Source organism: Thunnus maccoyii, chromosome 5 (assembly GCF_910596095.1).
Source record: "Thunnus maccoyii chromosome 5, fThuMac1.1, whole genome shotgun sequence".
Classification (NCBI taxonomy): Eukaryota; Metazoa; Chordata; class Actinopteri; order Scombriformes; family Scombridae; genus Thunnus; species Thunnus maccoyii.
Window position 1 is genome coordinate 22535786 of NC_056537.1, and position 12205 is coordinate 22547990.

The following is a 12205-nucleotide window of genomic DNA, read 5'->3' on the forward strand; positions in this document are numbered from 1 at the left end:
GAACTGGAAAAAAACAAACAACTAAACAGGACAAACATGTTTTGCGGAATTTGAAAAAAACAAAGTAATTACTTTCACATTGACTATCTGTCTTTGTTAGTACAGCCTTGAAGAGCATAGTGGCTGTTGCGAATGGAAAGATGATTTTATCTTTTGGATCATAGTTCAGGCCATGACTTAACTCAATTTAAAATGTCATGTACAGTATTATTTGATGCCCTCTTCAAAGACAGCACATCCTGTGAATTTCACAAAAGGAAATGCATGATACCTGACAAGAAACTAGTACAGCATATATGAACGCTGGCAAACAATTCACGCATAATAAAGCGGCTTTTGATATTCCACTGGGGCTCACTGGGATTTATGGAATGCATATACCAAAGCTAATTGTCATCTGTCAATCTCTAGTTAGACACCTGTGGATCACCGCATTTCAGTGGGAGCTATTTAAAGAACTGATTAAAGTTTGATTTGATTGTGATGTGGTGAGGTCATCCATAGCTCTTAGTGAGACTAAAATAAATTTGTCCCAGATAGTGATCATCCCTCAAACAGATGTAAAGTGCGAATTTAATTTGCAAACTTAAGGCTGAAAGAGACCACTGTGTGTGAACAAAGGCACAGTGGAAAATTAGAGACATTTGTAAATGTGTTACCCTGATGAAGGCATTTTCTTACAGTATTTTCAAACAAACAGCCACTAATGTTTTTCTACCATGCAGTACCAGCGACTTTCAAAAAGGAAAAGGAACAAATTCTCTCAGGTCCTCTTACCTAAACTGTCAGCACCTCGTTCATCATGATGAAATAAGGAAAACAAATGTTGTGCTACATTATAACACAGGGGATGTTTTTTTTTTTTCTTTTTTCTAAAGGTTAAACACTATTTTAAGCAACAATATGAACAATGACTTTAAGCTATGTTTCCCTCTGTGGGCTTTGAATGTGTTTGGATCAATGCCTGTGTATATGTCTCTTTACGAGTGTGTGCTTTTCTGCTTGAGTAAGTGCATGTTTGTGTGTTTGGGAGAGAGTAAGTGAGAGGGAGCAATGCCAAAAGGGAATATAAAAGTTATGTCAGGTGTGTGTGTGTGTGTGTGTGTGTGTGTGTGTGTGTGCCGTGAATGAGTTTTATATCTATGTGTGTAGGAGGTGAATTGTTGGTGTGTGGGTGTGCATTATGCAAATACCTTACCTGGTATGAACAGGTAGCCAATTGGAGCAGGATAAGGAAGTTAGGAGGATAAAACACCCATTGTGGTGGGGCAGCACCTAGTGTGTCTGCATGCTTTCATCTGTTAATCCAAAGAATTGGGACGCAAAAGAACTCACCCTGCTTCACTGTAAACACTAGTCCGCTAGTGTGTTGGAATCTGCAGGAACTTAATTGATTTCTTTTCAGCAGAGTTGAGAGTGGAGCTACGTGAGACCTCTATCGGGCCTGATCGGACCCCAGTCTACTGCTCTGGTAGGCTGCTATACTGCTGCTGGGCAACCAGTGATTTTCAAAACGACTGAGAGCATATAATGGAGCTGCGGGCTGGTTTTTGTAGGCTCAATGTGTTTTAATGGCATTTAATCATATAATTATCAATATATATTATCAATATATATATATATATATTTTTAAATGTATCTATTTTTTATTTTTTCAATTTTAACATGCATTCATTTGGCTTTTTAACCCAGTCTTCTCATATTCCTTATACAAGTATGGAAAGATTTTTTGTTTTATCTTATGTATCTCAGTAATGTGAATTTTTTTCCGAGTGCGTTTAGACCTCCAGCTATCTGTTGTTGTAATCTCCAGTTATACAGTCAGTCCATGACTAACAGGCTAACAGTGTGATTATCAAGATATATTGTCATACATTATTGGAAATCAGTAAAATTGAGACACTGAGTGTAGTGTTTTGAAAATGGAACCCTGAATAGTGTAAACAAGGAAATTAACATTTTGAAGACATTTTTGCTGACATTTATTGAGAGAATATTAAATTTCTGACAAGTTTTATTTAATGCTATGCACTGTAATGCATTAACTTTAATATATTCTCCTGTACTCGCAATTTTTCAGTACACTCTCACACTGTCAACACTGCACCTCCTCAGTCTGTTTAAGCTGTCGGTGTCACGGACAGGTTGCATATTTAATGCCAGGGCATCGACCTCAATTTTAATTATGGGCTGGTTTCAAAAGCAATATTTAGAGTAAAGAAAGTAAGTAACTAAAAAAAAAAAGTTTTTAAAAAGTAAAGCATAAAACGAAGAGAATTAAAACAGAAGAAATACCAACCTGGTCAGGTTAAATGCTACTCTAAGGCCATTGAGGCTGAAATGAAACCAACAGTCTTATGATGTTGTTGGCACAACCTCCTCAGTAAAGCATTGTTGATTCCTGCACGTCATCAAAAAGGCTTCTAGAGTGACTTCCTACTATGATTTAGCTAACGGGATATTGACCCTTAACTGTGATAATGTCTCCACTCCTTTCTTCTACATGATTTTTGTATTGACAGAAACTACTAGCTTCCTTGTTGATGCCTGCTTGGCAGGAGCAGACAGCAGTGAGGGGTTAACACACAGCATAATGTTTGAGCAGACTTGGCAGATTGTCAACTGAGGAGCTGATCTACCTTGGCATGGCAGCATGTGTCACCTATCTCCTGGGGAAATCTCATTCAGGGGTCTCGACTTTAAGTTGTTATAAATCTGATTTGCCAGATGTTTAAGATTCTGTTGTCCATCTTTATGTCACAGACATGTCAGGTAGACAGCATAGTATTGCATTTGAAAAGTCCTATTAGAATGTGTGACAGGGTTTGGTATAAGCTGTTACTTTCTTTTTATGACCCATCATAAAGGTGTGACTGTGATCTTCCAGGTAACAGGTGAAAAGTGGGTCACTGTGTAAAGAATTAGCCTCATTGTGTAGCCATCTGAAACAGGTGGTTATCATATCATAATGAAATGATGTTGTGTTGACCTTTGACAGTTTCATTATGATATGATAACTCAGCAGTGTTTCCAGTAATTTTAAAAGAAACTACATTTTATATCACTTCCCAAAGCAATAAAGCCTTGTTTAAAGGTTGTAAAATAGCACCACAGACAGGATGGATTGATTGTGTAAGCAACATAAACAAAACCAACTATATATAGACTGTAGAATGTAAAAGAGTGGTGTATTTTTATGACAATATTAATGGCTTGAACTGAAATGAGTAGAAAAAAGTCACTGGCATGTTAGTCTTATGTCGCAACCATTCAGAATCTAATTCCATGTAACTTAACAGAGTAACGTGGAACCGGTTGTTGCAGTTAAAAGTGACAGACATGACTCAGCCATTGTGGACGCGCAAGACTTCTCTAGCACTCAGAGTGAAAAACAGTGGGGCTGCTGAAATTCTGACAAGCTATATTTACATGGGATGCAAACAGCACTGTAAACTAAACTGAAACTTTGAAGCATGAGAGGAGCATGAGTAGAGCAAGCAACCTGTCCTAAACACTGAATCAACTCACGGAGGTGCAAAACAGAAGTGAAGTCATTAAGTTACTTATAGAAAATACAATGACATAATATAGATACAGATAAGTAACTCAAAAAGCAGCAACGTGTTTATGTTTTGAGCATTTACTGAAGTGATGATGCTACAATATGAAGTACATTAGGATTGGAAAACTGACAGATTACATTGAGCCTCGATCAAAACACAAAAACTAACTCACCAATTTGTCCTAAGTCTTGTGTGTTTAATGAACAGCTCGCACACCCCATACACTGAGCAAACACTGAACACCTTTGTTTTGCCACTTGTTTGCCCATGGAAGGCTTATTAAGCAAATACATTCAATCTATCAAAACAACTAATGTATCCAGTTTCGTAACATTCATTTGAATTAAACAAACTTATCAAATTTCATATATTACCAGAGTGTTTTGTAAATATTTGTTGTACAGTTTTACAGTTACAATGAAACCATTAGATTATGAATATGTTTTGTGTTACATTTAATATCCTAAAGCTGCAAAAAATATTGTTTCATTTTCAATCTATCCATACAGTAAATTACTCCTCTCCTACCACAGCCCCTGGGCCATGGTACATCAGAGTGTAGCGGCTACAATATGAGCGTCACTCCAACCACCACCCTGGACAGTCAGCTGACCACTACCTGGGGCCCTACTAACTCCTACCCTGATGGTGAGGCATATGACCAACACTAATACACTCTTGATAAGGCCTACTGAATGTCTTCCTGGTATTATGCATGTGCTCTTCACTAACATAAATCACTTAATTAAATTGTCTGAATGATATCCTAAAACGCCCCAAGAAATTCTGCTGAAGGATTCTGATTGCTCTCTATTCAACAATCCGGTTATCTTTCTGTTTATGAAGATGCAATTCAAAATGAAATTCATTCAACAATTAGTAACTGATATATTGCTCACCTGGTGAGCCCAGAGCTCTGAAAGCTCCCGACTGAGAAGCATCTCAACAGCTCGTTTAGTAAACTGTTCTGTAGATTAATGATAAATACCTTCTGTAATGGAATTCATGTTTCCCTCATCAGATGCATATTTACATTTAAACAAAATTAATTCACTCTAAAGTTCCTGCTAATTTTTGCCCTCTGTCTCTATGCTTGTCCCCAGTTCCAATGGTGATGTCTGGTTACACAAGTCGACTGTGGCCTCATGACTCCCAGCCTCAGTTCTGGAGTAAGTACCAGGTGTGGGAGTGGCTGCAGCAGGTCATGGACATGCACCAGATCGATGCCTCCAACATTCCCTTCCAAAACTTTGATATGGACGGCCATCAGCTCTGCAGCCTGAGCTACCAGGACTTCATCCGTGCTGCAGGCAGTGTGGGACCCATTCTCTTCCACAGCCTCACAGAGCTCAAGTGGAGCGGTGCGTCTGAAAGTCTGAGAGGGGGCTGAGGGGGAAAAAAGGAAGATGATTAGTCCCAATAAAGGAGAAGCTGGGTGATTCGAGTTGGGTCTGGAGGTCTTGATGAAGTGTTCACAGAGCTGGTCAGGGGTCGCACTGCATGGTGCTGTAATGGGGCAAAACTGCTTTAAACAAGGAAGATGATGGATTTGTTGTTTGCACTCGCTAGAGTGGGTCTCCCAACAAAGCACAGAGGGGGTGCAAAGCTAAGAAACAAGCTGAGAATTGGCTCATCTACAGTTTTGTTATTAGAGTTTGGGAGAGGGAACAGGGTTTGTATAGAAACTGGAGTTCATCTGAGGCTTCACCTGTGGGCTTTTAACTATTATGAGTAGCATGTGGTGTAGAGGAAATTCAAGGGATAAAATGATACAGATCCTTGTCTAACATTATGTGGTGAATGACATCAGCACAGCATGTTTTATCTAACGGCTGTAGTTGATGGCATTTCAAAACAACAGCAATGACATTAGACCAGGCACAACAGGTTTAACCTCCAGTTTATGGAGACATTCAAGGGAAATCAAACCAGAGCACAATGCTGCTATTGTTGTTGCTGGCTGTAAGAGACCAGCTAAGTTTCTTGGGACAAAGTGTTACATTTTTAAACGTCAAATATCATTGTCAAATTGACTGTGATACCTGGGTATCATTATCACTAAAACTTAAGGTCATGGGACACATGGGTATTGTTCATGCTAGTGGTTATGAAAATTTAGATTGCATTTCCCATCTTGCTTCCTGTTGGAAAAAGATTATTTGATGGCTCTACCTGTTTTTATCCTGAAGAACAATTAAAAAAAGATAAATGTGTAGGAAATCTTTCACTCCCTTTACTATCTGGTATTATATGGAAATAGTAAATTTCGTGGTTCTGTTTGCAATGCAGCAGCATCTCCATATTTTGGGCTGTAAAACCATATCAGCATATGCCATAAAGCAATACAATACATTTCCTATACAATCTATTAAGTTGTCACAATGTTATATACAATGAAGGGACTTAGAAGGGCTCTCAATACTTTTAGCAGTGCTTTGAGTAATAGTTTTTATGCTTCAACATGAATGTGGAAGGGATTAATCAATCGCTAGATATTACATAATACTGACAAATTGTATTCCTTCATTTGTACTAATAATCAATTTCTGAACTTTTCCCTTCTCATCCCTGCACAGGACAGTACCATGTGGAAATAGGGCAACTGGAACTCAAACCAGAACGTAAGAGTCCCTCCAACAAATTATTAGCCAAAAAAACCAAAAACAAAACAGATTGATATGCCCACAGTTGTCCTGATGAATGAAATTAGTCATTAATTCATAATACATCCTGCTTCCACTTACCCCTTTTTTTCTTTTACAGTAGACTTTTCCTGTCCATTTCCAGATGTCAGCTATCCCCCTGGAGGTACTGTATCTGCTGTTTACTGCCACCAGTGTTTCATTTTAAATCGATCATGTATCAAATGAATGAAATGTTGACTTTGAGTCTTTTTTTTTTCTCTGTCAACTTAGAAATCTACGACCCCTCGATCCACCCCCTTGCACCTGTTGCCTCTCCCACCCCCTCTAGCCCTGGTAAGATGATATATCCAAAAGACATGACTATTACCTTATCTCAAAACCAGTCCGCAATGCCACATATTCACACTTTCTGATTTCCATGGAGCTGCAAAATAAATATTACAAATAAAAATAAATAGATTAAAGGATTCATCAGCAATTTGATCTCTGTTTTTCAGACATAAAAAGATCTTACAGTCGCCCGCATCAGGTCAAAAAACACAGTAAGTGAGACGAATGTATACTTACATATTATCATCTTTTTTTTCTGAACAGACATATTTATTCCTGCCGTTAAATTTACATTTTTTTCCAAACAGACCCACGGGGGACCCACTTATGGGAGTTCATCAGGGACATTCTACTGAACCCTGAGCGCAACCCAGGGCTGATAAAATGGGAGGATCGGACAGAGGGGGTTTTCCGCTTCCTAAAGTCAGAGGCAGTGGCACAGTTATGGGGCAAGAAGAAGAATAACAGCAGCATGACCTATGAGAAACTCAGTCGTGCAATGAGGTATACCTGCACAACTATCATACGTGTGGTTACACAAATACAAAACCTCATGTTTGCATACTCTGAACACATACAGTCATGGTTTATCACTGCACTGCAAGTAAAGTCAAGTTATCAATTGTTGAGTATTTTATTCACAGTAGAGGGAAAAATTGCTTTAGATACTGACTCTGAATCTTCCAAAAGTCATGGCATTGATTTCAATGCTCCTCAGTGTATGCAGTAGAGACTGTGATTAGTAGTAATAGTAGTAGTGGTAATTTATTTTGGTCATTATGAACAATTTTTCAAAAAGAATGCACATAGAAATAAATAAATAACAATAAGGCATTAAATTAAAAGGAAATCAACAAAAAAATATTGACCGAAAAGGAGTAGGCTGTAGCTTTAGCTTATTATACCTCTCCTTTTTACATTCTAATAGGCAACACACTGCTAGGTGAGCACTCAGTGTTATCATGCAGATTGTTACTTTGCTTTTTCTTCACTTTTCCTCAAAGAGACTGAAACTCCCTGTGCTTTCATCCTACATTTACACAGGCGTTTTCTTTAGTTTGGCAATAGCTTGTAAAATCTATGTTGAGTAGGAAATTTCACACTGCATTGTTTCTAATCCAATTTACTTAAGCAGCTTATAATGCACTTGCTACTGAAAAGAGCATACTGTAACAACTAAATGTACTTTGAAGCCACTTCAGATGTTTATTGGTGACATCATTAAGAGTTACACATCTAAAATCACCCTTAAAAACACATATCCACTATTCCCCATCACTGATAATGGGCTCTTTTTTGTCATCTTTTCACTTTTCTCCCAAATGAACTGAAATGGCCTTTTCCTCAGAAAATCTTTCTGGCTGCTGCAATAGTCACAGCTTTACATTCAAATGAGCTAATCTAATGAGCTTAATTTCATTGTAGTGCAAACCACTGGGAACTACAAAATGTGCCCGCAGGTATTGTCAGTGTGACCACAAAGCTGATTTTCTATTTACTGTGGTGCAGCAGAAGGATTTGCAGCTTGATGGCATCACCAAACAGATTGGTGCTCTCTGTTATGAATAACAAAAGCAACAAAATAACAACCAAACTAACTTTCCTTCAGATTGTTCCTTTCATTTGAATTACTTTCATTGAACTGTGGCTATATTGAGAACATTATTTGACACATGAATTAATTTGCAGTGAATGAAGAGATTTTATATTTTTAGATACTAACAAAACAACAAAGACGCTGAAGTAACTTTTAACTCCTCTCTTCTGAGGCCTGTTGATTTTTTTTTTTTTTCGTTTTTTGCAGTGTGTTTGTGATGAATCTCCGCCCATTACCCATTATCAATTTGTTGAGGATTTTGCAGGAACATGTAATAATATAATAAAACTTGAGAAAAAGCTAAAATAATCAATCAAATTAGCCAGCAATAGCTGATGCATACACCCTCATACTTTTATCGCATATTGAAATGAGAACACATAATAGGATTCCGGTTATCTGATAAAAGCTGTTGCTGTAATTTAATGCTCTTCTGTAATAAAAGAATAATAATCTACCACTTTACCTACCTGTGGCTGTTGAGTCACTCAGGAATATATGGACAGGGTGGGGAAAACAAGGAAAGAAGTTCTGGAAAATGTGTGTATTTGCTTTTGATAGACAAGTAGTTAGATGAGTAATGCCAGTTTTATATTTTTATGCTATGACGCTAGAGCTAGCAGACAATTATCTTAGCTTAGCATAAAGACTGAGGGAAACAGCTAATCTGGCTCTGTCCAAAGGTGAAAAATCTGCCTGCCAGCACCTCTAAAGTTCACTAATTAACACATTATACTGCGTTTGTTTAATCTGTGCAAAAACTGAAACGCAAAGACAGCAACTTGCGATCTTACAGGAAGTTATGTGCAGGAACTATTTCTTGGCCAAGGTTTCCCAAAATGTCAAACAATTTATTTAATTTCACCTATGAAACACTGACAAGAGTAATTGCACCATAAATAATTCCATTTACAGTACATATTTATTAGATATGTGAGCAAAAACAGAATAGAAAATTGAAAATAAAAATAGAATAATTCACCTAATCAGACTGCATTACAAAAGTATACTACCATGCATGTTGCAATAGTTTCTATGTTCTGTAATTACTTCATTTTGAATTTAATTTATGGTCTGTCCATCTGTTTTCTGTTACAGATATTACTACAAGAGGGAAATCCTAGAACGAGTAGACGGACGCAGACTGGTTTACAAATTTGGAAGGAATGCGAGAGGATGGAGGGAGTCAGAGAAGTGACATTTTCATTAATTTATGTTTTCTTTGATGTTGTCTGATGTCTGATGTTTTATTGTAGTTTTTACTGACTGTTTTTGATAAGACATGTTTGGACTGTTTACACATTGTTAATCATTGTTTGTATCTTTTTTTTTCTTTGAATTTATCCCTTTGCTGTGACGCTGCACTGAAATGTTCTTTACTGTGCCTTATCAAAAAAAAAAACAACAACAAAAAAAAAACATACAAAAAACATTGCTTATTATATCAGCCGTCAACCTTCACATACATGTTTACATAAGATCTCAAAAAAGAAATAATATTAAACTGTCAAAAAGCTTAAATAAAACATTTTTTCTCATATTATATCAAATCAGTTACTTTCTTTAAGTCCCAAAGGAACACATGCTGATATAACATTTGAAATACATGTGGAAAACAGGCTGGATGCTGGATGTGTTTTGACATTGACACTGTGAAGTGTCCTTTGGGAAGGATGCTTGATCACTGTATAAAAAAAACAAAAAAACATTATAATGATAAAAAAAACAGACCATAAGCACAATGCAGCAATGAAATACTAGAATGCATTAACAAGAGAAAAATTATAAACATGAACAGTATGGTTTGTCTTATTTGGTTCATTTCATCCTTTGCTTTCACTGAGTTGTAAAGAAAATGTATAAATGTTTGTTGATGTTTGATACAAATAAAGCTTGTCATTGTTTTTATATTTACGAGTCATTTTGTCAAAATATGCCATTTTTTGTGTCATTATGTAAATCAATTATTTTGAGACCATGAAATATTATTCTGTAATAGCTGACCATTCCTGTCAATCAGCATTTTCAGACTTGCCCAGACTTGATCAATATGTGTGAGTGTGAATTAGATCCACAGTTATAAGTCTTGAAACTGTTACAAGCTTGACTTTGAAAAGCTGTGCACTTGGAGATAGTGCAGGTTATGTCAGTTTGTCGTGACAATGTGAAATGCCACAAAGTTAATTGTTTGCCAGTGCGTGCCATTGCTGCCATGCTGGTTCCTGCAGGCAACAGATGACTAACTGGGCCTTGATGGCCAACGAGATAAAAGCAGTGTCAATAAAAGACTTCTGTCTTTGGCCTGTGTTCACAAGCAAATCCGTGTCTAATCTTCACTCTGATTTATCTTGCATTTGTAACCCTTCTTTACATAGTGTGCCAGTGATTGACACCGCATTTTGCTATTATCTTTCCTGATGGGTTCAAAATTTGCCCTCTCCACTTAGCATCCATTTCAGTTTTTTTTTTCTTTTTGCTTTGCTCTCACTGTCATCCATGTCACAGAAAAGACGGATCTTGATGTGAGCTAAAGGAAATAACAAATAAATATAGTTGACATATAAGCTGCCAGCATGCAGCTATGTCATCAAGAACCAGACACATCTAATTCTCTGACCCTACTATCAGACTTGATGGAATTTCTAAAACATTAATAGAGCGTCTCTTTCTGGTAGCAAGAAACTGCTAATGATTAAAAGAGTCCGCTATAATTTTGTTTTCCATTGACAATTGGATGAAATAAAGAAAATTGCGAGCAGAGAGACAATATAGTCAGTGACTGATCCTGATTGGACTGAGATAATAGCTACTGATTGCTATATTGTTATAATGTATTACATGAAACAAGCAAGAAATGCAATTTAAATTTGAGTGCATATCCATCATATTCCATTGTTTAGATTCTGTCTTGTTTCATTTTTTACATAGAACAATCATACTTTAGTTTCTGTAGAGTAGCACTTGTCATGTCTAGTATGCGCTTTTAATTTGACATATATACACTATAGCTGACATTAATGTTGCATAAAATAAAACTTTTGATTATAAGTTATGTAAGTCTTAAATCTTTAAACAATGAACTATAAAAAAGGAAGTTCTCAATGATCAGTGTCGCAAATTGCAAGTGCTAAGTTGCCACAAACAGTAAGCAGTAAAGCATGATGAATAGGATTGTGTTATTTAACTGTGACCTTCCAAATGCTACAGATCAAAATACTTAATTGTGTTTCAATGTATTTTACATGAATATTATTATAGCACAGATAGATGAACTTTCCACCAAATCATCAGAGGCACAGAGAGGCATACACATCTAAAATCTGGCCTTAGTTTCACTTTTGAATAGTGTTGCTATGAGCTGTGATATGGGAACATGTTTGATGTGACTGCCTGAAGATAAGTGGACAGTTAGGCAAATGTGTCTACACTGATCTAACCTCTGCAGTGCGAAGAGACAGGTGCTTGATTTTCCTAGCAGACCACTGCCCTATGAATGCAAACACAGGCTTTACATACCCACAGTATGTGAAGATCCATGACGGCCGCTAAAAAAACCAGTAACTCTGATTCAAATCAAGCAACTTTAATATGCGTAATGCTGTAGGCTATGTGAGGAGTTGTGTCTGTGGGTGTGTGATTTGTTGAGTCCTCTGATTCAAATGGTTCTTGAGAATCAACAGTAAGTGAAAGAAGATAAAGAATAATTCTCTGAAATATGGGAAAACACCGTTAAACCAGCGAAACAAGTATTTACAACACTTGGTTATAGGGCACAAGCAGCAGGCACCGATGGCACGTAGACAAACATGCACCCAAACCGGTTGTAATAGATCTGGGAAAGAACAACAACACATACAGGCACCTGAGAAGAGATATTTAATCCATGTGCCTCACTTTAACAGAATGGATTCATTGCACAAAAACTGTATTATAATGACAATAGCTGAGACAACTGTCTAGGAAGATGACAACAAAATGCATGTGTGGATGAAATTATCCATTGGCAATTATCTAAACAATGGCTGCCTTTGTTTTGCCAAAAAAACAGTGGAATATCTGTTCACAACTGC

At 37.0% G+C, this 12205-nt stretch overlaps 1 protein-coding gene across 2 annotated transcripts; it reads left to right on the top strand.

The window, feature by feature from the left end:
- Positions 1-1424: 1424 nt before the first annotated feature.
- Positions 1425-9922, top strand: ehf (ets homologous factor). 2 transcript variants are annotated; one of them, XM_042412494.1, is made up of 9 exons: positions 1425-1471; positions 4073-4211; positions 4667-4924; positions 6140-6184; positions 6327-6371; positions 6479-6541; positions 6706-6750; positions 6847-7042; positions 9234-9922. In XM_042412494.1, exons 2-9 carry the CDS (start codon positions 4136-4138, stop codon positions 9331-9333), a joined length of 828 nt encoding a protein of 275 aa, XP_042268428.1. In that variant the 5' UTR covers positions 1425-1471; positions 4073-4135; the 3' UTR covers positions 9334-9922. The 2 variants fall into 2 exon arrangements, with proteins under 2 accessions (XP_042268428.1, XP_042268427.1); XM_042412493.1 differs by lacking the exon at positions 1425-1471 and having other exon boundaries at positions 4016-4211.
- Positions 9923-12205: the final 2283 nt, after the last annotated feature.